This window comes from Protomyctophum bolini, assembly GCF_963924005.1.
Source record: "Protomyctophum bolini genome assembly, chromosome: 12".
NCBI classification, from domain to species: Eukaryota; Metazoa; Chordata; class Actinopteri; order Myctophiformes; family Myctophidae; genus Protomyctophum; species Protomyctophum bolini.
In genome coordinates this window covers 30,777,493-30,805,168 of record NC_137873.1, presented here as the reverse complement: position 1 = coordinate 30,805,168, position 27,676 = coordinate 30,777,493, and the positions used below count along the sequence as shown (strand labels likewise).

The window sequence follows — 27,676 nt, the reverse complement described above, 5'->3', positions numbered from 1 at the left end:
TATAGGCGTAAGCGTTGGATAAGACTATAACTCTATGCTTGCTTACTGCAGCTCCTTGTGCACCACTCCACTCAGAGTGTTCCCATTCTAGCAACTAAAAACAGATGTCTTCTCAACTATTGTCAAATGTTTTTTTAATTGATTGAATACTTTATTAACAGTCTGCAAAAAGGAACGGTGGCACAGATATATAAAAAATAGGAAAAGGATAACTCAGATAAGCACCCTCAGTTCTTGTTGCCATAAGTGTATTCAAGATCAAATTCATGTAGGCTTTCAAATCAGAGCTAGTAGGCCTATAGCTACAGTTACTCAATTAAATGATACACAACAGGACCAATCAAATATCACATTCTGATTTATGTGACTAGCATAAACACTACCAGATTGGCTGTCACAATCAATTGTATTTGTTTTTATGTGGACCCCAGGAAGTCTAGCTATGGCACCATGCAGCTAATAGGGACCCATAATCAAATCAAAATATAATCATGACAAATAATTGCAATTTAATTGCGTTTTGGGCATTGAACATTGAAACATGTAAAACACATGGGGAGAACAAATAATAATAATCAGGCGATTATGCAAGAATTGTGACAAGGCTAACCTATCAGACATGGGGATCATATTAGGGTCTCAATATAAATATCTTGGCGAAGCAATTTTGGTTGATTCACTGTACACGATATGATCCACACCATATGGCTGCTGTAGATAGTGGTCTACTCTACTACTACATTATTGTTTCTGGATTATTGTTTCTGGATTCCTTGAAACATGGGGTGCTTCATCTCACACTGTTCTCCCTATGTTATAGATCAAGAAAATGAAACATTATATTCTAATCAAATAGACTTTATTTTTCATTACATGTTATAAGAAAAGCATTTTACTACATGTCAACAAGCATTTTGCATAGTGGAACTTTTAGTAACAAAAATGTTCTCTTTCAAAGAATTTCAGCCAAACTGAAACACGATTTATTATTATACTAATACAATATTACAGAGATATTGTTGGTACACTAAAAAAGACAAAGGCAGTTATTAAAATGTACATTCTTAAACATTTTATCTAAGAAAACAATTATATAAAGTGTCAGCCTGAATCTAAAAAGTTGAATATTAAGACAGAAAACCCCGCAGTTTAAATCAATAAAAACAGTAAATAGAATTTAAGACAACTCTAAAGTAGGTACTTCTAATTTCATCCAAGCTTTATTGCATAAAGCTAAAGCACATTATGTGAAGAAAAAAAAAAGAAGTATATTAATCTCATAGTAACCACTGGCAACAAACGCAGCTAAAGCACATTATGTGAAACAAAACAAAACAAAAAGTATATTAATCTCATAGTAACCACTGGCAAAAAACGCAAACTATTTCTGTCTAATCATCTATATGTTATATTATGACTGGGAGCCTGCAGAGTTTAAGGTTTTACTGCTGGAGGAGAACGTGTAGGTGTAAGAAGAGGAGTAATCAACACTGCCTCTACGAGAGCCACTCCTGGAGCTGGCCTTAGAGCCAGCCCTGGACCCGGAGCGAGAGCCCGGGTTGGAGATGTTGTAAGGGCTGCTGATGCCTTTGGAGGACATGGAGGAAGCTTGCAGCATCTTCATGCTATTGCTCTCCTCCACCATGCAGCTGTCCATGGCCTCCTTGTACGAGATCTTCAGCTTGGTTTTGGGACAGGTCAGGATCTTCTGGTGGTTGCGAGTGTCCTGCAGCTTCTGGGCCCATCGGCCGTCCAGCCAGCTCCATCGGATGGCGTCCTCGATGCTGACACGCTGGCTGGTGCCGGGTTCCATCAGGCCTCCTGTGATATATTGAAACTCCATAAATCTCTGGCCCGCCTCGTAAGGCAGCCATTTCTCCTTCACAGCCTCTGCCACTGACATCTTCTTCTTCGTCTTCATATCCTCATAGCCCATGTAGGCCTTCTGAGAAGCTTTCAGCTTGGAGGCCATGTCATCATCGATGATGCCCTGATGGGTAGCTTCCTGCAAAGACAGCCTCTGGCCGTTAGCAGGGTTGATGATGCCCCCAGTGCAAGCCTGAGCCTCTAGCAACCTCTGCGCTGTAATAGAATCAACTATGCCTCTTCGTAGACCCTCCATGATTGTTATCTTCTCTATGGTCTCTGTGTCAAAGATGGCCGCCACAGGACTCTGGTCATCACACGTCTCAGGTGAAGAGAGGGTGATGGAAATGCTGTTGAAACGTTTGCGCACAGTCGGGGAGGACGGGGCAGACAGTGTGGGGCTCGCGCAGGTGACATAGTCATCGACATTGCTGGCAGTGAGGGTCATCTCAGTGGTGCTGGACTGTTTAGAAATGATGTCGGCCAACTGGGTCAGTGTCAGTGTTCCGCTGCGGTACTCATCTACCGTTTTTTGGTCAATGGTGCCCTTCTCCAGGGAGCTCTGGATGTCATACTGAGTTCCTGTTTTCCGGTCTACTATCACAAGGCGCGACGAGCCGTCTGATCCCTTAACTGTGATCTCCTCCCACTCGCACTCCTGCTCGGACAGCTCCAGGAAGGTCTCATAATCGATCAGCTCCCGGTGGTAGGCCTCTCTCACCGACATCTCCAAGCCTGTGTCTGGGTCCACGATCACCACCCGCCTCTTGCGGAGGACATTGGTGTGGCTTTCCTCACACTTTTTCGCCTTCTTCTTGTCCGTCAGCGGGAGCAGCACCAGGCCTGTTCTGGGGTCTTTAATGCACCTTTCCTTCAGCTGAAGATATGTCAGGTTCTCCTTGGTGTTGGGGTCAAAGAAGCCTTTAGTGTCATCCCCTTCGTACGTCAGGATCTCATTCATCTCCTCGTCAAAGTAGCCTCTGCTGTAAGCCACTTCTACATCAATGCGGTGGCTATGTTTGGGGTCAATTATTCCGCCACTGGCTATTTGGGCTTCCAGCAGACGGATGCCATGACCCTTCTCAATTAGATCTTTCTCAATGGCCTGGAAAAGGGAGATGGTCTTTCCGGTAGATGGGTCTTTGTATCCAATGACAGCCTTCTCCGCAGACGCCAGTTTGTTCTTAAACTCTTTGCCCACCAGACCTCTCTTTACGGCCTCCTCCACAGTCAGAAAGAGGTTGTTGACTGGATCGATGATGAAACCAGATGCAGCCTGGGCCTCTAGGAGCTCCAGCGTGGTACCTCTCATGAGCAGGCCTTCCTTCATGGCTTGGTAGAAGGGCATGGTTCGGTCTTTGGCCTCGTCATAGATGCCTGCAATACAGGTAGAGCCATAGAGGTAGGATTTGAGTCTGTCCTCGATGTCTTTGCTACTGAGCTCACCCTGCTGGATCTTTCGCAAATCATTCTCATCCAGCAGCTTGGAGTTGATCAGCTCTGTAATCGAAACCTCGCCACGGAGTCCCGGTACCGTCATGGGCTTTGCTGGGCCAGGGAGGAGGAGGAGGCCAGATACAGGCTCCATTCTACATTTTGACCTCAAATCACTATAAGTAATGTTCTCCCCTGTGACTGGATCCAGGTAACAGGTAGGTTTCTTGTTGAGCGCCTGATAGAGCTCCTCGTCAATGAGGTTGCGATCAAGGGCAAGATCTTTAGGCAGGAACACACCCAGGACAGGGTCCAGGATTCCACCGACAGATTCCTGAGCCTGGAGCAAGCGGATGGCCGTCTCCTTATCTACGCGACCCTGTTTCAGGGCCTGTCCCACAGACAGCATTTTGCCAGTGTATGCATCTTTGAAGCCTGTGCTGGCTGCTTCAGCTGTTAGCAGAGCGTCTCTGTCTTCTGTGTCTACAAGCCCCCTGGAAGAGGCAGTGTCCACAGGCATCCTCTCATTGAACATGGGGTCCAAGATATAGCCGGTCGCAGCTTGTGCCTCCAGCAGCATGACAGCGCTCTGCGGGCTGATGTGGTCCTTGTTCTTGGCTTCAGTGAATGGCATTTTACCCCCAGAGCCTTCGGCCATACCAGCAATGACGCCAGTGCCTTTCAAATTGAGCTGAATATCCACAGCCACCTCATCCACTGACTTCTTGCCCTTCAGGAGCAGCTCTAGGGTGGCCTTGCTGATGATGCCACAGTCGCTCAGCTGGTGGGCCGTCACCTTGCGGCGCACGGCATCGAACACCAGCTTGGAGGGATCTACTGCTTGGAACTTCTCGTCGGTCTGGGTCTGCTTCCACAGGGTGTCAGGCCTCTGCTGCAGCCTGGCTATCTCCCTCTCCAGGGCGTCTCTCTTCAGCGCCAGCTCAGACGACTGCTTCTCAGAGATCAGCAGCTTGCTCTTGTACTTCTCCTCCAAACTCCTCAGCTCCCTCATGAGCCTCTCCACCTCGCTCCTCAGCGAGCTCCGCTCTCGCTCGGTCTCGTCTCTGCCCGAGTCGCACTGCTTCAGCTGGCTTTCTTTCAGCTCGTACTGGCTCTTCAAGTAGCTCAGGTCCTTGCGGACAGTGGTGTTCTCCTCGTGTAGGCGCTGCTTGTTTCGTAGCTCGGTCTCCAGTGTGATCTTGAGGCGGTTGAGCTCCTCCTCCAGACGCTGCATGCGGGCCTTGTCCTGCTCCAACACTTTCACTCTGGTCAGCAGGGTGTCTTTCTCCAGCACCAGTTCACTGTAGTGGCTCTGGGACTCTTGAACCATCCTGGATGTCTGGGGAGACACAAGAAAAAACAAAGAAATACTTAGACACATATCTTCACTAAGTCATCATTGACCAGGCAGAAACCTTGTATCTCCATATTTAAATTATTTATTTGTAATGTTTTGTTAATAGTAAATTAATGCCCTACTTCATCATACGACGTCACACAAAAGTAGCAAAAATACCCAATCTTAAAGCTGACATGTTGAGGTTGTAGATTTCTTTCTTTTCTTCTTGTTTTTTTCATTTATTTACTATTAACAAGAGCTTGTGACTACGTCGGACCAAATTAGAACAGGGGTTATTTCTTTGTATAGTTTTGTATACATACAAGGTTTCTACCTGCTAGTGTGACGATATGTCTTGTTGTGTGCAACAATAAATTAAACGATAGTTTTAAGTCCTCCAGAAACCCATTTGCAATCCACTAACATGATACATACCATAGATATGTATTATGTATTTAAATAAGTTGTTAAAGAATAATCTATGAAGTGACTATGCATGCTTATTATTATTGCTGTAGTGAAGTTGTATATAAGATATGAATACATTCAGTATTAGCAAAAGAGTGCATGCAAATAGTGCAAAGCCTGAAAATCATGGTATAGCCATTCATGCAAAAGCGCCCAAAAAGCTGGATGGATGGATGGATTGGATGGCAAATGGCCATTCATGCAAAAGCGCCCAAAAAGCTGGATGGATGGATGGATTGGATGGCAAATAGCAGTGCAAAGCCAAAAAGAATCGAACACGATCATGATACAAGTTCAGCATAGCCATTCATGCAAAAGCGGCAAAAACAATGCTGAATTAGTCAGGATTATTTGGAGCTGATCCGGTTAAAGCAATCAAAAATACCTCAATGGATTGCTTTTGAGTGTTCTCTATTTCCAACTTAAGCTTTTCCCTCTCCTTTGTCAGATCCTTGATGAGAGACTGGAGGTCCAGGGTTGTCCTGCTGCTGCTCTGGAGCTGGACTTGCAAGGCGGTCAGCTGAGCCGAGCTCTCTCCGTCCACGCTGTCCTTGCTCAGCTTCAGCTCGTCTCTCTCCTGCTTCAGTGCCCTCAGCTCTTCCTCCAGCCTCAGCCTCTCTTTGGTGAGGCTCTGCGTCAGACCCTGCAGCTTCTCGATCTGCGTGGTGTTGTCGTTCAACAGGCGGCTCTTCTCCTCGATGGTCTTGTACAGGGTCTCGTTACGGAGGTTGACCTCGCGGACGCGGGCCTGCTCCTGGACGAGCTGCTGCTTCAGCGTCTTTAACTCGGCCGTCGCCTGGGCCAGCTGCTCCGCGGTGACCTTGTGGTCCCGACGGCTCTTGTCCAGGGCCTCCTGGAGGGCCCGCAGGTCCTGCTCGTGTTTCCTGCCGGAGCTGGTCACGTCCTCCTGAAGAGTCTTCAGGGTGTTGATGGTGACTGTGTGCTCTCTGCAGGTCTTGGTCATGCTCTCCAGCTCGGACTCCACCCTCTTCCTGCGCGTGAACTCATCCTGGGCGGCCCTCTTCTGCTTCCCCAGCTCGGCTTCCATGGCTTCCAGAGAGCTTTGCAGCTCTCGCATGCGGCTCTGCAGCCTGGTGGAATTCTGCTCCGTCTTGGTCTTCTCCCCGGTCTGCTTCTCCAGTTCCGTCCTGATGATACGAATCTCCTGCTCGGACACTCTGAGCGTGTTAATCGTCTCCAGAGAAGACGCGTTTTTGGACTCGAGGTCCACCTGGATCCTTTTAAGCTGACCGACTTCCAACTCCAGCGCTCTCCTCCTCTTCGCCTCCTCCTCCAGGCTGTGTGTGAGCCGTCCCATCTCCCGGGCCTTCTCCTGGCTGCTCTTGGTGGCCTCCTTGAGCTTGAGCTCATCCTCTCCTCTCTGCTTGACCGCGGCTCTCAGCTGCACCTCCAGCTCACTGCGCCTCCTGGTCTCCTCCGTCACTGCGCTCCTCTGCAGGCGGGCGTCCTCCTCTGCCCTGATCTTCCTTTCGTCCGTCTGGGAGATGGACACCCTCAGTCTCCTGAGCTCGTCCTCCAGCTCCCTCTTCTCTTCGGTGAGCCTGTCGCACTGCCGCTTGAGTTCCGCGCCGTCCTCTTCCTTCTGCTGTGCGACCTTGAGCACCGACGTCTTGGTGACGTGGATCTCGGTCTCGTACGTCTGCTTAAGCTGATTAACCTCCTGCTGGCTCTGCGCTCTTACCTTTGACACGTCCGTCTCTGCCCCTCGCCGACGCGTGGCCTCCTCCTCCAGCAGTAGCTTCAGCCTCTCCAGCTCACGTTCCTTGTCCTTCACCGACTTCTCTAGGTCCATCTTGGTCCAGTTGAGCTCCTCGAGCTCTTTCTGCCGACGGCGGACGGTCGCCTCGTACTCTTCCTGCTGGGTGGTGTAGCGCTCCTCCGCCAGCCTCCTCTTCCTCTTCTCTTCGTCCAGTTCAAACGTGATGCGGGTCAACGTGTCGGTGAGCTCCCTCAGCCGGCTGCTGGTGCTGTCCAGAGAGTCCTTGGTGGCGTTGACCTGCTGGACGGTGGTTCTCTTCACCTCCTCCAGAGAGATGACCTGGTCTTTGTGCTGAGAGAGCTCCAGCTTGTAGCACCTCAGAGCGTCCTCCAGGGACTGGTTCTTCTGGCTGTGGTCCTGGAGGTCTTCCCTCAGGCGCCTCAGCTCATCCTCCAGCAGCTCAATTTTGGTGTTCCTCATCTGAGGGCAACAATACAACGTACAGATTTAATAAGGTTCTCAGGTATTTGAGTAAAGCATACATATTTATTAATAACTAATAATTATTTAACGAGCCACTTAACCATTAACCACCATTTCTAAATTATATTTAAAAAAAATCTAGTCTACACACTACATGAATTTCCAAAAATGGAATACCAGGGTTAAAGTGGGTGGGAGTATTTTGTATGGATCTATTTTGCATACTGACATGGATATTTTAACTGCTGAACTTCAAAAAATGTCATATGTGATTAAACTCCTACCTTCATCTCTTCCAGGCTCTTGAGGATCTCCCCCAGGAACTTGTGGTGATCACCGGACTGCGTCAGCAGCTCAATGTAGCGGGACTGCAGGTCAGCCGCCTAACGAGGTTTCAATTAGTCAATTAGTTGCATTAGTAAGCTCAAGTGTTAATCACGCAAATGAAGAGCAATAATTGAGTGCACTTTTTAGCTGGTGTTATTATTACATGAATATAAGCAAATGGAAAATTATATTATTACATGAACATAAGCAAATAGTTAAATTAGGATTAACATAACAACAGTAAAGGGTACATATTATAGACTAATTAGTAAACGTTTTTACTATAAATACTATCACTTATTAGCTACATTGCATACATTAAACATTGCATTAATACGATCCCTACCTCATCTCTGAGTACATTGGCAGGAGACTGCAGCATGGTTCTTTTGATGGGGACGTTCAACAGAGTCTCAAGGCCTGCAGTGTAGGAGGCCAGCTGCATCTCATAGTTCTGCAACCAGGCAATACAATATGGATTCATTATAGCTGCATCATGTGTATAGAACGTATAACGAATGACTTAAGACAGGTATGACACTAACCTTAATGGAAGTAGCACAGGTGTCTGCATCCTTGTGAACATCTTCCACGTTGTCCTTCTTTCCTTTGACTTCAGTGTGAAGAGCCTGTTCGGGGAGGAAAAGATTGAGTTTACTGCCTCTCAAAGGAAATGTGACATGACGAGAAATTTACTGTGGGTCACTTGAGGGTTCAGAACTCATTCATGTGTTTTATTTGGCTAATCTAGAACATCTAGAAGTCCGTTTTACTTTTCCCAATTTAATAATTAACACATTCAAGCCAACGCCATAGCTGAAACCATGTCGAATTCAGTGAGATGGCGAAACGGATCCGTCTTAATTTCAGCCACATTTGATTCCACTGAGTTGAATGTTTAACCTGGAACGCATCTGTGTCACTTTAGATTTTAACCACTTTCTTTAACCATTATTTTATGCTTTAGCTGTTAAAAAATAGCAGATATGCAAGCTCATAGCGCAACATCGAGTGCAGCGCTACGAGCTTGTAGATCTTCCACAGTGAACATATTGAACTAATTTCTTTGCTTCTGGAACAACATATTTTCAGATGGGGGTCGGTGGCCGAATACAGATAACTTTTGGGGTCCTTGACGTGAGAAGGTCTGAGCACCGCTGATAAGAAACATAGAAACATCTGGTCCTCGGGTTATAAATCAGGGGAGAAAGCCTGCCTTCTGCTGGTTGAGGTGCTCCTGAACGGTCTGGATGTCCGTGAGCTTGGCCGACTGCAGGACGTCCTGGCGCTTCCTGGCATTGTCTATCCACTGGTCCAGGGAAGTGCTGCTCTGCTGATAGTGACTCAGCTGCTTCTCGTGCTTTTCCAGGTCCCATAATCTGGAGCAGGAAAGAGTAGGAGGAAGACGAGGGAAAACAGGAGATGGAGAAAATTGTTCAGGCACTATTATTGGCACCGGAGAATACAATGGGGAAGGCTTGATGACACGCTTCTGTGAATGAAACTCGCCGCCAACACACTGTGTGTGTGTGTGTGTGTGTGTGTGTGTGTGTGTGTGTGTGTGTGTGTGTGTGTGTGTGTGTGTGTGTGCGTGTGCATGTGCGTGTGCGAGTGAGTGCAGTCTGACCTGTTATCTATCTGATTCTGGATGCGAAGCCAGCGGTCAGACATCTGGCCCACCAGGTCAGTGTACTTGGACAGGTCCACGTCACACCTGTGGAAGGACTGGGAGACCTGGCCGTTCCAGTGCACGGCCTTGGCCAGGTCAGACTCCATGACCGTCAGCAGGTCTCTCTTGTGCTCCAGCTCTGCCTTCATTTGCTGTGTGAGGTAGTAGCAGAGAAACCCAGGGAAGTCAACACACTGACAGCCACAAACACATCCAAACTACACTGGTCTAGTGATACAGATCAGTGGTTTTCAGAGTGGGATCCATCATGGCAGTGATATGAGATGAATAGCCTGCTGTTGAGGGATGATTTGTACAAGAATGCAAACTAAAGTTGTCTTCACATATAAATCAATAATCCATGGCAGGAAATGTCTTTTCATTGTGTACATTTCTATGGCTAACTAATAGCTTGGATAAAACAAGCATTTTTAAACTGATTATGGTGTTGTGGACATGCTCGCACAACTATGAATAAATCAGGCATAACGTCTAAGACAGTGTAAGGCCTGCTTAATTCAATTCACTTACTGACTACTGTAAGTGAATTGTGTACTGACTATAGTAATATGACTACTGAAATATCATAAAATGTGGGGTCTATGACATACTGTATAGACAGCTTCCATTTACTTTCTATTATTGCTAGTAGGCATGTAAAAACCCTCGTCAACATCCTGTTTTCACCACTACCAAATTTAGAATACTAATAATAATTTTTTGGACATTTCTCGCAGCCTAGCTTGGCATAAACTCTTAATTCATTGGCACTTTCCAGGGTAACTGTTACAAACAGGATGTTCACACAAGCGGGAATGTTCAGGGTAGCTGTGTTATTGTTTATTGCCTGAAACTGTCTATTGAATATACTGTTACTAGTACAGTTATACCTCAATTGTCTGGGCTGTGGATGAACAAACAGATCATTGGAATGCTGTGTAATAATCAAACCATAGACATATGGATAGTAAGTCAGACCTTCAGTGTGTTCCTGTAGTCCTCCACCTCATGGAGGTCCAGAGAGGTGGTGTCCTTCTCCGTCAGACGGGCCTCATTCACCTTGATGATATCCTCTATCTGGAGGAGGCTCTGGAGCAAAGCTTTCAAAGCTGACATTCTGTTATGAAGACACACAGATAGCAATATTAAACACACCGTCACCGAATAGACAAACAAAACAAAAGTCGGGACCCATTTGTGGGTTGCGACACATTTTATGGGTCCCTTACTCCCTTTATATTTTGTATCCTACATTTTGTTTTTAATAAAAATAAAAATAAATCTGTAATTTCATTAGGAAATCAAAGAAAGATATAAAAAATTCTATAAATTAGAAAACAAATGTTTAAGTAGTAGTGAAAACTAGCGAAAATAGCCGATCTACAAGCTCACAATGCGGTGCGTAGTGCCACATTGTGAGCTTGTAGATCTGCTATTTTGTGCTAGTTTGGGTCCCAGGGAGACAGGTCTCTTTTGGGTCACGGGCTAAAAAGTTTGGGAAGCACTGGTATAGACAACAAACACTTCTGTCATGGAAATAAACTCATACCATAACTGAAAACAAGCAAATACAAGATTGTTGTGTAGTGTACCAATTGTGGTCATAGCAGGTTTAAAAGTGGAAAGGTTATGTGGGGGGAGGGATGGGGTGAGGGAGAAAAATAATAATATGGTATGTTCAAACTGTACTACATTGTTGAAAACTACTACCAATAAACATAATATTAAAAAAAAAAAAAAAAAAGTGGAAAGGTTGGAAATATGATACTAAAAACTGAAATACCGTTGCAGGTAAGCTGAGGAGAGACCCTGCAGGTCTCCAATCTTCTGGTTGATGAGATCCAGCTCAGCGCGAAGGAACTTGGCCTGCTCCGACTCGGGAGGAATTCCCTCCAGCTGTTTTAGTATCCTCTCTCTCAGACGCAGATACTCATCATAGACAGAGTCCAGATCCTGGTGCACAGTCTGTACATCAACAACAAATAAGAGAGTATTCAAGTTACTTTTAGGACCATCGAAAGCAACCTTATTTTCCTTTTTTTCCTACATTCGTATCCCACGATTTTGCAACCCATTCTTTTCACCCACCCTCTTTTTGAAACTAGCTCCTCGCCCTCGCCCTACACAGTACACACTTCCACTTGGTTTGAGCATAGATATATAAATAATAGAGATGGCACTGGATGGGAATCCTGGTGCCGTCTCTATTATTTATACATCTATACTCAAACCGAGTGGAAGTGTGTAGGGCGAGTGGCGAGGAGCTAGTTTAAAAAAGGGCCCCAGTGTAAATGATCTAATGTAATTCTGGGCGCTACACTTCCTCTGGGGGGGGGGCAGCGGACTGACCTCATGCTTCCTTCTATGCACGAGGAGTTCAAGCTGCTTCTTTTCACCTGACAGGGGGAGTTTCCCCGGCCGGACGTAGCGTGTGGAAGAAACACGTTATTCCGACCAGTTGGCAACCCAGTCTTGTGTTAACATGGCCCTACGGTCTGTAATAAAAATAGGGTGGTAAAAGGAACTTATGCTGTAAATAAACTGTTTAAATCTGGGTTTTTGACAGTCTGTGTCACATTTTACTTTGAAAAAAAGGCCTGCTCTTCCTTGCTGTCTGTACTGATCGGTAGTATGCTACAACGCTTCCATGTGAAATACTGCACAGGCTGTCCAAAAACAGAGCCATGTCAATACCTTCTAATTTGGCATTAGACCTTGAAAAATAGGTCAGAAATACAACTTCCGCCTCGTCATCCACTATCCCGGATGGCAACGCTATGTGACAAAGTCACAAGAAGCTACATTGAAGGGTGAGGGAGGGCACAGGGGTCGGCATACGGACTCGGAGTGTTATCTCTAGGCTCTGCCAGACTAATGTAACACTGATGCTGGCAGCAGTCACATACATGCAGCTTCTGGAGGTGCTGTGTGCATTCGTGCACGCTGTTCTCCCCCAGTGGAATGTGCACGTGGTGAGTGAGTCCGGACTCTGCCAGCTCCAGCCTGCGTCGCATTGCATGCAGGTCGGTCAGCAAGGTCATGCTGAGGGTGGAGACGGGCTTGGGCGGTTCTGGCTCCGGTTCCGGCTCCGGCTTCGGAGGTTCGTTGGCAGCATCTGAGGCAACGAGACAGAGCAGAATTTAGAGTTTAGAATTTTGTAATTATCAAGTTATTCTTTATTATATTGTAGCTGTTGGAACTCGTGTTCCAATGGATCAAATGTAGATATTATTTAGTCACAAGCTCTTGTTAATACTTCATCATTGGTTAAAGATTTATAAAACCCACCATTCCACCAACACACTTAACAACTTTAACTTTAAAAGATTTTCAATAATAGCAAAAAAGCAGTGTACAACACGTCACACTGTGTGAGCTTGTAGATCAGCAATTTTCGGTCTTGTATGTTGAAGTTGGAATTTCATTTATAAAAAACATTTAAATATGGATACACAAGATTTCTGCCCGACACCAACGATAAATTATGTGACAGAATGTGCCTAAATAAAACTTCAGCAGCCTGTGGCGTGGATAATGGAGAGGTCGTGTGGACTGTGGAGTGGTGGGGTCACTACGTCACTCACTGTAGACGGGCAGCTCGATGACCAGCGTGTCATAGTGGGTCTGAGCGCCAGCATACTGGCCCTGGAAGGTCGTCTTCTCCTCTTCCCCAAACATGTCAGAGCCTTGGCTGTTGCGCAGGAACTCCTGGTAGTGAGTCTCCAGTCTCTTGATGACACTGCGGTACTCCTCGGGACGCATCGTGGACAGCTGAGGGCCATAGACAATAGGAGTCAGTCAACGATGCAGCAACACAATGGAAATCGGAGGAAGTAAAAGCGATTTTTTTTAACAGACAGGTCTTCAACGTTTTTCTGACTAAGGAGCCGTTAGCTGGGAGACAGACAAAGCAGGGACTCCCACTACAAATTGTATAACATTGTGTTGCATATTAAATGTTTTAATTTTATTTATTTATTCATTTATTTGTTATAAAAGGCTTGAGAAGAAGCTTTCTCAAAATACTGATTTATGAGCTCAATGCTGATTTTCTCATCAATGTCTGTCTGAGATATTTGAGACTTTGACTTTTACAGTTGTACAGTAAGTGCCTATGGGTTGTTTCCAAGAGAAGTTGCGGCCTTAAGGCCTCACATATTCATCTGATAACTCTATCATCAGTGTGGAGAAATGTGGTTGTTGTTTTCTGTTGCAACAACAACAGTGGGGAAAACTAACAACCATATTTTGTCCTATCACACAAAACTGTCAGCGCCCCATGTAGTAACTCTGAAGACCCCTAGGGGTCGCAGACCTCCTGTTTGTTGAAGACCCATGTAATTTAATATGTTTATCCCTGTAACACCCAGCATTGCAATAATACAACCTATTTTAATTAATGAATTAATAATTTAAAAAGATATATATATATATATATATGTTATTTTTTCACCTAAACCTAAACGTCATCATTGATGTTCATTGCAATGCCATTGGTCATATTTGCATATAAATACCCCCCACAGAGGCTGAAATTCACACAAATTAAAAATCTCTGGACACTTTTACCTATGACCTTTGACCCTGATAAAATTAAGTAGAATAACTGTAATATATGTTTTTTTGTGATCATTGGAATGTGTAGAACATGTTTTATTTATTATTGTGAAAGATATCCCCCAAATGTAAATTATTAATTTATTATTATCCTGCCACACTAATAGCCAGCGCAACACCCCATCCTTTGTCCGCCTTCTCCTACCAAACCACACAGTTTGCACACATCTCACCAACAGCATGCCTGTCCAGACATCAACCACTACTTTGCATCCATGCAATTGTCATTATTTTAATAATTATTATAAATGTGCATTACATTTTCTTTTACATCATTTCCTCTGATAAGTCCTAGTAGTAAAAAGTAGTAGTAAGGTTGAAATCTCTTTTTTGCAAGTAGAGTAGTGTTACAGGGACAACAGACAGTCTACTGATTCATATATCTTACCATGGAAACAGTGAGAGAGTTGATGTAATTGATGTCTTTGACACAGTACTGCCAGGAGATGAGACTCTTGATGTTGATGAAGAGCTGGTTCCAGATGTTCATGATGGCTTCATAATACTGGTCATTCCTGGGAAATATCATATTATCATCAGTCACAGTCAAGATGTATGACATACTGGGTGTTGGGGTACTACTAACACATTAATACTTAAACAAGTAATGAGCCTTTCACACTGAGCAGATAACAACAGTAGGCTAAAACGATAATTATGTGAAAGTTTGTATTGATGAACGATAACCTGGCCAAGTCACTCTTAGAAAAGTCAATGGGAAGGAATTTTCTTGGTTCTTGGTTAAATAAAGGATGAATGAGTGACATGGCACTGTAAGCAATATTGTAGCATGCCTGTTATTACTTTAAAATGAATGTAAGAAACTTCCCCAACACTGATCACAATATAATCCTAGTATATACACAGTATAATACGTGTATGTTTCTATAAAGTATCAATGTATTTGAACTTTTGTCACCAAACGAGGAGCAATTCTGAGCCATGTTAGGGGAACCAGAAGAAATTAGCACATATAATAAAAGGTTATAAACAACATATGGGCATATATACCGTATGTATACACATACATAGGCAAACAGCTGATAAGACAAATGTGAATATTATTTTGTGTCGCTGAACAAATCATCGCTTTGACCTGATGATCATACTTGATCGCGCGCTACGAGCTTGTAGGTCTGCTATTTTTGAAAATTCGTTGAAAATGCGGCACAAATCTTTGAATATATATTCTTTCAGAAGACATTTATTTTATTTCGATGTCAGGTCTAAATGTTGAATGTTGTTATACTTTAGCCATTGAAAAATAGCAGATCTACAAGCTCATAGCGCGCCACCAAGTGGCGCGCTACGAGCGGCGCGCTACGAGCTTGTAGGTCTGACGACTGACATAGAAACATAGCTTTTTTTAGAAAGCTGTCAGGATGTAGAAGACATTTTTAGAATCTGATCTCAGGTCTAAATGGGTTAATTCCACCTTTTGCCAGAGGCAACTTACATGTTGGCGAGGCCAATGCTGAGTGGGTTGGGAGGAGGGATGAGCAGACACACAGAGGGAATCAGCATGTCCAGACCTCCGGGTCCCGTCACCAGCCACTTGCTGCGCTGGGAGTTGTCCTTCAGGATGCCCTCGTTCCCTTTCAAGATTCCCCTCTGAAACACACGCACACGCGTGCACACACACACACACACACACACACACACACACACACACACACAGGAAGCATTGAAACACATTCCCGATCTTCCACTTTACTTTGAAACAATAGGCATGAAGGTGTGCCTGAGTCTACATTGGGGCGTAGAACTTTGGTCATCATCACACAACCTGGCTTGAACTCTCCATAGTGAAATAGGAGGTAGATTAAACTCTATACTTTTCTCTCATAGTGTTTAGGTATTAAAATGTTGCCCTGAGGCGGTCATTCTGTACGTACAGTATGTGGACAGTACACGTGGAAAGAAATGTGTGTATGGGAGAGAGAGAGAGAGAGAGAGAGATAGTGTGGTTTGACAAATTTGACATATAATATCTACTCTCTAACTCTCACAGGTTTACGGTATCTATCTAACCTGGTCTTGTTTGAAGTCACACAGGGCCTGGACTATGACTTGGCTGGTGCTCTTCTCCTCTGGGTTGCGAGGCTTCAGCCTGACGATGGACTTGGACTTGGTGACCAGACTGTGGACCTGCCGCTTGTTCTCCATGATTCTCTCCTTCTCTTTCTGAAAGCAAAGATCCACATACAGGGTTCTAAAACATGGCCATTAAACCACGTCCCACTTGAACCCCAGCGTCCCTATTCTTCCTTTTCTGAAAATAGCAGTTATTTTCAGCAAATAGATTTGGTGTAGAGCAAACTAAGTAAAAGAGCAGACTAAGTACTTAAGGATGAAAGTTCTGTTTACTCTTTCTCAGTTACTGCATTCCATAGATAGAGAGTCACACATAACACGCTGAGTCTGTGAATAAAACCAGTCAGACCTCTTTATCATCCATACAAACCATTTGGAGGGAAAGTGACCTTCAACTGCACACAAACATGACCTTTCATCTTCTGCTCTGGTTAGGGCTGCGACTATCCATTATATTATTATCTATTATATATTATTCTATTGATTACTTTTTCAATTAATCGAATGATCAAGAAGTGTGTTTTTAGGGGGAATAATATATCAACGAATCGTCACAACGAAATTCGAATTGATGTTTTATCACAAGAGACACTTTGATAGAGGCTTGATAGGCAATAGGCGAGATATCTTGCTCAGTTGCTCTATTGATTAGATATTGATATTCCAAAAATAGACACCTCATTGATTTACAGTAGTAAATAGTGCAAATCAATGAGGAGGAGTGTGTGCTCTCTGACGTGCTTGGTGACACTGTTTACAGAAGGAATCATTATAGTTGTCTTGCTTGGTGTGAACAGCCTGTTCATTTCTAATCAATGGAGCAACAGAGCAAGATATCTCCCCAGTTGGACTAGTTACTGTACATCGTGACAAGGTAACTAGTAACTACACAACCCAAACCCATAGCAAAGTGTCATTGCACTTTAAGCTCTATTTTATACTTTACCATACAATTGTGTCGCATTAGTGAACATAGCAAAAATGTTTCAACACTGGTCAACACAAATGTTAATGTTCAATTATTTAATGTAAATTGGGTTTGTCGGTTCAATCAATTAGTTTGATTAACTGCTGCACCCTGCCTTTCATCATGCTACAATGCACTAGAATGTTTACAATCACTCAGTAACGCCAGGAACACGACGTGTCCACTGAGTGCAGTGGTGGAACAGTACCTCCAGCTTTTTGAGGAGCTCAGTCAGGTTCTCCAGTGGGGTGTTCCTGTCACACTTGAAGTTGTTACGGACATTCTCAAGTTCCCTCTTTAGTTTACCATTGGTCTCATTGGCCTCCTTGAAGAACTGGAGATGAACGGTAAAGGTTAGTGCATTAAGGTGAAAATATGAAGATGTGTGCATGTGTGTGCGTGTGTGTGTGTGCGTGCGTGCGTGTGTACAGCATGCGTGTTCGTACTATAGCATAGATAATGTGTGATTACCTGACTATAGGCAGCATTCTCCTTCAGATGAATATGGATGCACTTGGTTATCTGCAGCAGCCAGCTCCACTGAGTCTGCAAGGTATCCATGTAGGCCTAAAGCAGCAGCAAACACCACCGTCAGAGGACAAGTTAACAGTCAGATCACTTTACAAGACACACATTCTAGCTCGGCCATCAGCCCACCATCACCACCATCTGCTCTCAGCAGGCTGGAGGCCTCACCTCAATCTTGTCCGCGGCAGGGTGGTTGTTGTTCAGGAGGCCGCCCACTTTGGCCTTCAGCTTGTTCAACTCCTTTTCCTTCTCCTCCAGTTCGCTCATCATTTTCTGCAAAGAACAGTAAGATGCATTCTCTTCTATAACCATTTTCATTTTAGCTGCAGTCCACTACACTACAGACAAGACTCTCCCACACTCCCACAGTCACACACAGACACCAGTGTTCCACAACATTCTGTAGTCCCGCTCGCCATCCCGGCAAGATCGCACAGAAAGAGCAGCAACATGCAACGTGGTCATGGACACACTTTCGCACGAGAGTGATACACAGCAAGCACTGCGAAAAGTCGAACATAAACAAGGTCAAATGCAAGCCGTGCAATGTGAAACATCCGGCCGCCCATTAGTTCACTGAGAGGTCGCGTCCTTGTGTTCAAACGTGGGTGTGAAACCACGGTTCCACTGCTAATCACAAAGATGGATAGTATGGTCCCATAAAATATTACCACTCGAACTGAAAAGCCTCTGTGAGGAGACTGTACAAGATCTCCACCCAAGCTTGATCAACTGGCCCAAACCTCTAACCACAGATGCAGGGACAGCACTCAACACTATTGAGTGACCACCATGACTTGTGAACATTATTTTGACTCATTGCCGGCCAACTGAGCCAATCAACGTCATGGAGGATTACTTGGAAATGCCTAATTTTGTTCTGTACCCTTTAATTTTTATCAACCTATTCCAGTAAACAATAATAACTTATACTGGAATTAACAGTATTCTGTTTACTGGAACGGAGAAATAAATTATAATAAATACATACAAAACGTTTCATTAAATAGAATCGTCTAAGTATATTTGCCAGTACACTAAATATTCAAATTGGATTTTGATCTAGATAAATATGATTCGAAGTGGAATGCCCTTAAAGATTGTTTACTGTCTTAGTATACAACATACGTATGGTACGGTTGATGATGCTGCGTGTTTGGTTGTGTAAAATAATTTTAAACTTTAATTTGATTTATTTATTTGTTTATCTTGTCTATTCTTGTTTTATATTATGTTTGTGTGATCATACATAATGTCCATGCATACGTATTCTGTTGTTGCTGTCGTTTGTTTTTTCTGTTTATTTGTAAAAGATCCAAATAAAGTACTGATCATAAAAAAAATGATTTTGATCTGTTTTACAGAGCCATGCCGTTAAAAATAAATAAATGAAGATGTCAGTTTGCCATTGAGCTGCTTACCGAGTAGCTCTCCTGCTTCCTGGGGATGTAGTGCTCAATGTCCTTGTCTCCCCAGTCGAAGACCAGCTCCTCCTCCTCCTTCTCGTTGACCCACATGATGGCCTGGGAGATCTCCTCGATGATGTCCTGGAGGTCACGCAGCTGACCCAAACGACTGTGGGACATTTTCTGAAGGAGACATGATAACCACAGTCAAAAACCCTATACTTTTGTCTTGTGTAAAATAAGACAAAGTATATTGCCCAGATGTTCGTCCATTATGACATGCCCAGAATAGGGTTCATAAGAGGGTGCTGTTTTTCCTTATAATAATACATTATATGAGGACATTGTGGTTGTCGGTTTTAGTCCTACCTGCAGGCTGTCCCATTCTTGCTCCAGAGCATGTAGGCCAGACTTATCACCCTTCACGTTCTATGGGGAAAAAAGAAAGAGGTTTGTAAAGGTTTAAGAGGATTGTTAAACCTAAACGTTTAATGTATTTGTCAAATATACATGCTCATTCAAAATATACGATCCAAGCATATAAAGCACACAGCACAGAATCACTGTTGAACAATCCCAAATGAAAACTTGACAGTCTGAGTTATGGGCAATTAAGAATAAGATATTAAATTAACTCTAAAGCGTGCAAAGAAACAAAGGGCGGCCCCTCACCACTTCGTCCCTGGCCCGGTCCACCTCTGCACTCCTCTGCAGGGTGCTGTGGTACTTGCTGTGGCTCAGTATCTGCTGCTCAATGGCGGCTGCGTCGTCACCCCATGGTGAGGTCTCAATCAGGCGCTATATGGGACACAGCTTATTAAGTTATTATACGAAAATATACTCACATACACACACATACACACAGAGTAAGTATACTGTATGTAGTATATAAAGTATTGTATTAGTAACACATATATCCTTATATTATATGTTCTTGCTTATGACACTGTGCTATGGGTGGAAGCAAAGATCATTCTTATTAGGAAAATCAAGTCAGAGACGAAGTAGACCACTGGACACACTAACCGGTAAGCTACTGGTGCGAAGAGAATTTAGGAAACATTTTCAATATCTTGTTGATGCAACTTAACCGTTGCATGACTTGCATCCCTAATAAACACATGCGTGCGCAAGCACTCAACACACTGACCTGTCAGCTATCGGTGTGTCCCTACCAGGTAACACAGATACTTATGTTACAAGCAATTAAGATCCTAAAAGCTTGAGAGCAGTTGGTCCACATTTCTCTGAAACACATACCCCTTTTGTCCTCTAGGTGTCAGCATATAATCATTAAGTGAATCCTGTCTCCCCCTGTGTCTCCTAGGCAGACAAAGACAACTATTCCAACTATTCCCTGCTTGTCAAAGTTCGCTTCGATAAGAGTAGGGCCTGCAAAGCAAACCACTCCTACTAGTAGTCAGTCCACTGATTATTCCCTCAATCCCTGCTCTCCAGCCTTTCTGTTTATCTCACCACTCCCTTCCTTTACAGATTTAAAGATATACACACAATAGCCTGTGTCTGTTTCAAGTGTTAGATATTTGTAGGGCACATGCTGTCTAATGAAGGAAGCTTAAGTTTCAAGGCTTTGTTTTACTATGACTTAATGTATGCGTACAATGTCACTAAACTGGACCAAAAGACACAATAAACCCCTGGGTACTGGCCTGGGTAGTAGGAATGAGGACAGAAGTAGGTCACCAGGTGTTACATTTCCAGTTTTGGGCAGAGGACTTTTAGAAAGCAGGAACACATTGAGTGAAAGAGTGAGATAGAAGGAAAGGACAGGAGGAACACATTTTGAGTGAGAGAGAATGAAACCAGGAAGGAACACATGGAGTGAAAGAGTCAATAGTGAAACAGAAGGAGAACAGTGACACGCCTGGATATGATAATACGGGGAGAAAGCAGCAGTGTGATGCAGCCATTGCAAAATGGGTGAGGTTTGAATTCAGAGAGAGAGTTCAAGGGTGTGTCTGTGGGGGGTGAAAGGGCGTTTTCCCACAAGCATGTAAACGAACAACCCCAGACCGCCGTGTCCCATGACGAGTCTTGACGACCAAGTCAGCGGAGAGTGTCATATTTCACACCACTTTACCTCATCATTTCTCATTTTCTCCTCCTCGCCAAGCTTTTTGTTTGTCATCAATACCCCCCCCCCCCCCCACACACACACACACACACACACACACACACACACACACACAAAAACACACACTCTCATTCTCTCTCTTGTACTCTCTCAAATTGCCAATTTGAGAGAGTTCGCCTCCATCTCACTCACTGACGTTCTCTGCCTCTTTCAAACTAGCGACTCGTGTTTTGGCAACACGTCCCTCCGGACGGGTTTGTGTTACAGCAGGACCGAATATTTGATAAGATCACTTCTCTCTCTGCACACACGCTGACACAGAATTGCACACCTACTCGCGAACAAACGAGCAGGCACACGTGCACGCAAGCACACACGCACGCACACACACACACGCACACACACACACACACACACACACACACACACACACACACACACACACACACACACAGACACACACAGACACTCACAAAACTACTTAGTGCTGTCAGGGCCCAGGGGAGTGCTGCAGGGAATGGAATCACAGTTTTATCGGGGGGGAGTTCCTGGGCAGTGTCGTCATGACTTGCATTCTCTCTAAATATTAACCTTGACGGGTGATGCCGTATTGTCGTAGCATGGTGCCAAAATGCAAGGGCCTCACCTTCTGTTGAGTAATCCACGCAATGGCGTCATTAAAGCATCGATTTCCGCCATCCATGGAGCCAGCGCTTCCTTTGGGAAAGCGCTGGCTCATGCCACCGCCGAGGGTGCCACGTGTTCCCTGGGCCGCCACGGTCACTCTATGGCCTTCATGGACGAGTTGTTGATGGAACTGTTCTATGCTGGAGGTGTTGAAACGGGAATTTAAAGACATTGAAACAAAATTAAAGTAGTGAATAGGGCTGAAATGATCAATACTGTTCTTAGCGATCATTCTGTCGAGTTTTTTGGGCTAATTTAAAAATGTATATCAACGAGTCAATATGTTTTTCGCCAAAATTGATGAAAAAAAGACTTCAATCAATCAATTAGTTAACTGTTGCATTCTCTTACTTACAGTCATAGATAAAAGATATATAATAATAATAATAATCATTATTAATATTATTATTATTATTACAGCTCCCTACTTTGCTGGAAGGCCTGATGATGATTGAATACCATAACCGACATATCTTCATATTGAACAAACACATTATGGAGGTGTTCATAGATTGATTACAATACTTCCGCCGCGTTTGACACAAAACATCTATTCTATTACATATATTTCTACTGTTGCAGATTTACCACCTGCTGACAGGCGCACATGTTCATGTTATTGTTGACAAATAGACATTACTTCATAGAGATTACTGGTTTGAGGAGAAATCTAAAAATAACATGACATTTGGGATGATAATCTATGAGTAGGGGACAAGTGTGCACCCAGCTATTCAACAGTCCAAACATCTATTCTAGAACATGATGTCTGGAGAGACAACCAGGGGTCCTTGAGGGGGGGTCCAAAGCAGGGGCCTCCGGCTAAATAATTGATAGTAGCAGGAACCAGATAGGTAGGAAGGAACCATTAATGGTCTGTAACCCTGACAGTACTCTGTACAAATAGAACCAAGTGGACTTTATGGGTACATTTTGTTCCATTTGTACATCCTCAAAAAATGAAAACACAATCAAATAAAAACACCCGCACGCACACTGTCTTCACTTTCACTTGCTCAATTATTGCGCAAGTGAAGACAGTATTCCTGTGGTTTTTTGTTGTCTTTGATCTGTGGACACTCTCAGAGATAAGTGTTATCAAATGGGCATCTGTAGGTAATGTTTATTATCTGTAAATATTAAACAAATTAAAAGCTAAAATATTATTGGGTTGTTGTGCATGATGTTTAACCTCTATTATCTAATTACACTGTTCAAATGCCAATTGTCATTGGCATTTGAACAGTGTAATTAGGATTTAGACTGACTAGTGTCAGTTGTATGAATATTGTATGTTGTGATGTTTTATATGTAGACCCCAGGAAGACTAGCGACCGCAGCAGTTAATGGGGGATCCGAATAAAGAATAAAGAATGAATAAAACACCCTAATTAATTACCTTCTACTGAGGTCATGGGGTACACGCATATTGTCCAGCTCAAAGGCACATCTCTTCAGCTGCTCCAAGCTCTCTGTAGCTATGCTCAAAAACTTGTCCATCTCCATGTATGAACCCCCCTAGAAAGAAAAAACAACCAGAACTTAAACATTGGCTCCTTGTCAAAATGTTCATGTTCATGATTTTCATAAAAATGTTATTCTCGAAAACCATGAAAATCTACATACATTTTCATGGTTTTAGACGATAAAAAAGGTTAAAATCATGAAAAACAATGGTTTTCGAAACCATGAAAAATTACCTATAGTATGTCATCGAAAACCATGAAAAACAACATTTGTTATCTTTTAAGATGAATAATCAGTTAGATAAATATGATTTGAACTGAAGTGGAACGTGTTCCTCGGTCATGTTGCAGGTCCTTGATGTGAGTGTGTGTGTTTGTAAAATGGTGCATTTTATATAGCGCCTTTATCCAAGGCGCTTTACATAGTGCATTACATTCACCCATTCACACACTGATTACGGCGGTAATCACATGTGTGTGTGTGTGTGTGTGTGTGTGTGTGTGTGTGTGTGTGTGTGTGTGTGTGTGTGTGTGTGTGTGTGTGTGTGTGTGTGTGTGTGTGTGTGTGTGACTGTGTGTGTGCCAAGATGGCGGCTGGCCACTTTAAAACACACCCATCGTAAACACACCCATTAATGTAGGCAAGAAAGGTCTGGTTTGATCGTAATGAAACCTTCTCCTGATCAGTGTTTGGATCTAATGAATTGCACCTTTGTGAAGATCCAAATAAAATAATTCAAATGTGTGCGTGTGCGTGTGTGTGCGCCAAGATGGCGGCAGGCCACTTTAAAACACACCCATCGTAACTTATGTCGTTAATGTAGGCAAGAAAGGTCTGGTTTGATCGTAATGAAACCTTCTTCTGATCAGTGTTTGGATCCAATGAATTGCACCTTTTGTGCAGATCCAAATAAAATAATTAAAATGTGTGTGTGTGTGTGTGTGTGTGTGTGTGTGTGTGTGTGTGTGTGTGTGTGTGTGTGTGTGTGTGTGTGTGTGTGTGTGTGTGTGTGTGTGTCATGCTTACATTCTGCAGAAGGTGTTGCACTCCTTGCAGGTACTCATGGCAACGGGACTGCAGGGCCAAAGCTTTGTTGTTGATGTTGTACACGCTGCGCGCAACAGTTGGAAACAAATGAGCAGTTTCATCACACTAAAGAAAAACTTGTTCTTAACTGAAAAGACCCAAATAAATATGAAAATGTATTAAACTTTAACCAACATAATTAAGTAAAGAACATTAGTTATATAGGTCAGTGGTGGTTCTCATGGGGTCCAACTTAAGGACTCTCAGGTTTCATTGTGGAGGGGAGGGGGGGTCCAAATGGACCCTTACAGGTCTGTAAACAGGTATCTTCTTTCAAGAATTTCAATGACTCTTTTCAGTTTGGGAGTCCTTTAAATGTAGGCTAAATTTGTGTGTGTGTGTGTGTGTGTGTGTGTGTGTGTGTGTGTGTGTGTGTGTGTGTGTGTGTGTGTGTGTGTGTGTGTGTGTCCGTTTAATTAGTTTGTTTTGTTTGAACAAAACGAAAACATTGCCAGACAAATATCCACTGTAAGCATAAATTAGAAGTTGATATGAATGGTCGGTCATTTGCCCCTGACCATAGTGACCTGACCGTGTGTAGGAGTACGCCAGTTAATATGAATGACGTCATTGAGTGATGTGATGGGAGGAGGATGATAGATAGGGTGTGAACAGTATCATCTACAATACATGACAGTTACATGCCAAATAGTATTGAGAAACATTTATAGAGCGTGGGATGGGATGACGAGAAATACAACCCGAACTGACATTATGAGTCACTACATAGCTAGTACACACACACACACACACACACACACACACACACACACACGCGCGCGCACGCACACACACGTCACACACACACACACACACCGTCTAATTCAGAGAAAAAACATTCAACAATATGTTAGGTTAGCATTCGTTCGGTCAGGTGTATTTCCCCCTTTAAACAAATATTTTAATTATCGTCCAAAGTCTAAACATTATCAAGAAGATGCATTTATAGGCCTATGGGCTATATAATAGCTATACGAAATTCGATCCACCTGCCTCAACGGCTCGTGTGCATAATACAAGTTAAAACCCCTTCCTTACCTTGCACCTCCATCTCCTCCACCCATGCTCATCTGCGTCTTCGGCCTCCCACCGGCCGTGGAGGTTTTGGAGTAACTGAAGTATCTCTCGTCTCCATACTCCGAGTTGAAACCGTTCCCACTTTGAAACACGGGAGGACCGTCGTTCGTTCTGAAGCTGGCGCTGGCCAGATCTGGCCGCGAGTTACTCCTCTGCTCCATGGTCGGCAGCCTCGAATTAGAGCCGTACAAACTCATTGTTTGAAATTGTTCAAAAGTGACCAAAAAGTTGTTGTTGCTGTAGTGTCGGGAAAGAAAGTAGTGTTGTGTTGTTCTGTCCAAGGAGGAGGAGGACAGACCCTGCGCTTTGTCCTGCCCCGTCGCCTGTTGCGCAGATAATGCACTAGTCTACTCTACTGTGAAAGTCAAAGGACGGAAGGGGGCAGTTTTTTTGGACGAAGACGAAACCACACCTTTGCTCTCTGACAGTACGTCTGTTGGAACGGAACGCCTCCTCCTCCCCTGCACCTTGTAATGTTTTATTTTTATTTACTTCACTGCAGTCGCGTTTTTTTTATATATATATTTACTTCCACTACTACATCTCAGTCAAATATTTTAGTCTACTACCAAAACCTTGTTATAGGTTACTTTGCAAATTTCAAACATATGACACCCGCTACGGCGCTGTTTGTACGGCGCTGTGGCTTAGTTGGTTAAAGCGCCTGTTTAGTAAACAGGAGATCCTGAGTTCGAATCTCAGCAGTGCCTTTCGATTTTGGGGTCATTATTATTATTGTTTTAAACGTGTTCATTCTTCATGATGTGTACTTTTACTTATATTTTGATGCCAACATTTTACTTTTATTCAAGTACATTTTGTTTTTTTGTAAAAGAAATGGAGTGGTGCTTTTTTATTTTGTATTTATTACTTAACTGCAGTCGCGTTTTTTAATATATTTACTTCCACTACTACATCTCAGTCAAATATTGTAGTCTACTACCAAAACCTTGTTATAGGCTACTTTGCAGATTTCAAACATATTACACACACTACGGCACTGTTTGTACGGCGCTGTGGCTTAGTTGGTTAAAGCGCCTGTTTAGTAAACAGGAGATCCTGAGTTCGAATCTCAGCAGTGCCTTTTGATTTTGGAGGACCCTAGCTGATGTAGTGCTTTTTCTGTTAACTGCAGTCGCGTTTTTTAATATATTTACTTCGGCCACTACATCTCAGTCAAATATTGTAGCCTACTACCAAAACCTTGTTATAGGCTACGTTTGCAGATTTCAAACATATTACACCCACCACAGCGCTGTTTCCACGGCGCTGTGGCTTAGTTGGTTAAAGCGCCTGTTTAGTAAACAGGAGATCCTGAGTTCGAATCTCAGCAGTGCCTTTTGATTTTGGAGGACCCTTATGTAGTGCTTTTTCTGTTTTTATCCTCTTACTAGCAGATTTTGTTTTGACCTGTACTTTCCTTTCCTTAAACTGTACCAATTCCGCAAACTGTTTAACATTTTCAATCAATCAATCAAACACTTTGGTATGGGGTCATTATTAAATATCCGATCAAGCTCACAAGGCATCAATCATGAGGCGTGAGCTTGTAGATCGGCTATTATTTTAAACGTGTTCATTCTTCATGATGTACTTTTACTTATATTTTGATGCCAATATATATATTTTTTTAACTTTTATTCAAGTAGGCTACATTTTGAATTCTGGACTTATTTCTACATTGCAGTAGACCTATTGATACTTTTACTTTACTAGTAAAACAGTAAATTGAGTACTTTTACCACCACTGTAGAGACATGAGCTCTCTGTCTCTCTCTGGAAGACAGCAGCCTACATGTCTGAAATTCCTCTGAACCTCAATGGTGGTGCAAAGTATTTGTCACGCTTTAGTTCAAATCTGCTGGGTCGTAAAGAAACACCAAGAATTCACCATGGTTTTGTTTTGTTTTGTTTTGTTTTTAATTTTCCACCATCTGTTAATGGTTTGAAGTTGAACCCAGCTTTTGTATCCATGGATATGCATGCTTTTTATTTTATATATATTTTATATAGAATTAAACAGTGGATAGGATACTTATTAACTTAATACAATTACTCTCTCTCTCTCTCTCAGTAGGCTACAGCTACACCACAGGTGTGTCTGTGTCCATAAAAGGGAATGATAGAAAGAGATTAAGGGGGAGTCACACACACGCACGCACACGCACACACACACACACACACACACACACACACACACACACACACACACACACACACACACACACACACACACACACACACACACACACACACACACACACACACACACACACTTACTATGGATGCACTTACTATGTTTCTGAGTCTGTCAGTGTTTGTTTTGTTGTTTTTCGCGCTGAGCCG

General features: G+C 43.4%; 1 protein-coding gene across 2 annotated transcripts; it reads right to left on the bottom strand.

Moving 5' to 3' along the window:
• Nucleotides 1-843: 843 nt before the first annotated feature.
• dspa (desmoplakin a) lies at nucleotides 844-25,675 on the bottom strand. 2 transcript variants are annotated; one of them, XM_080778302.1, is made up of 24 exons: nucleotides 25,292-25,675; nucleotides 24,194-24,278; nucleotides 23,100-23,218; nucleotides 21,660-21,840; nucleotides 19,591-19,716; nucleotides 19,288-19,347; nucleotides 18,934-19,101; nucleotides 17,681-17,785; nucleotides 17,456-17,551; nucleotides 17,193-17,318; nucleotides 15,955-16,107; nucleotides 15,380-15,534; nucleotides 14,312-14,438; nucleotides 12,891-13,077; nucleotides 12,213-12,421; nucleotides 11,090-11,271; nucleotides 10,285-10,423; nucleotides 9,265-9,458; nucleotides 8,854-9,016; nucleotides 8,183-8,266; nucleotides 7,984-8,091; nucleotides 7,595-7,693; nucleotides 5,493-7,307; nucleotides 844-4,639 (listed from the first exon to the last, which is right to left on the bottom strand). In XM_080778302.1, exons 1-24 carry the CDS (start codon nucleotides 25,525-25,527, stop codon nucleotides 1,412-1,414), a joined length of 8,145 nt encoding a protein of 2,714 aa, XP_080634428.1. In that variant the 5' UTR covers nucleotides 25,528-25,675; the 3' UTR covers nucleotides 844-1,411. The 2 variants fall into 2 exon arrangements, with proteins under 2 accessions (XP_080634428.1, XP_080634429.1); XM_080778303.1 differs by having other exon boundaries at nucleotides 6,810-7,307.
• Between the last annotated feature and the right edge of the window lie 2,001 nt (nucleotides 25,676-27,676).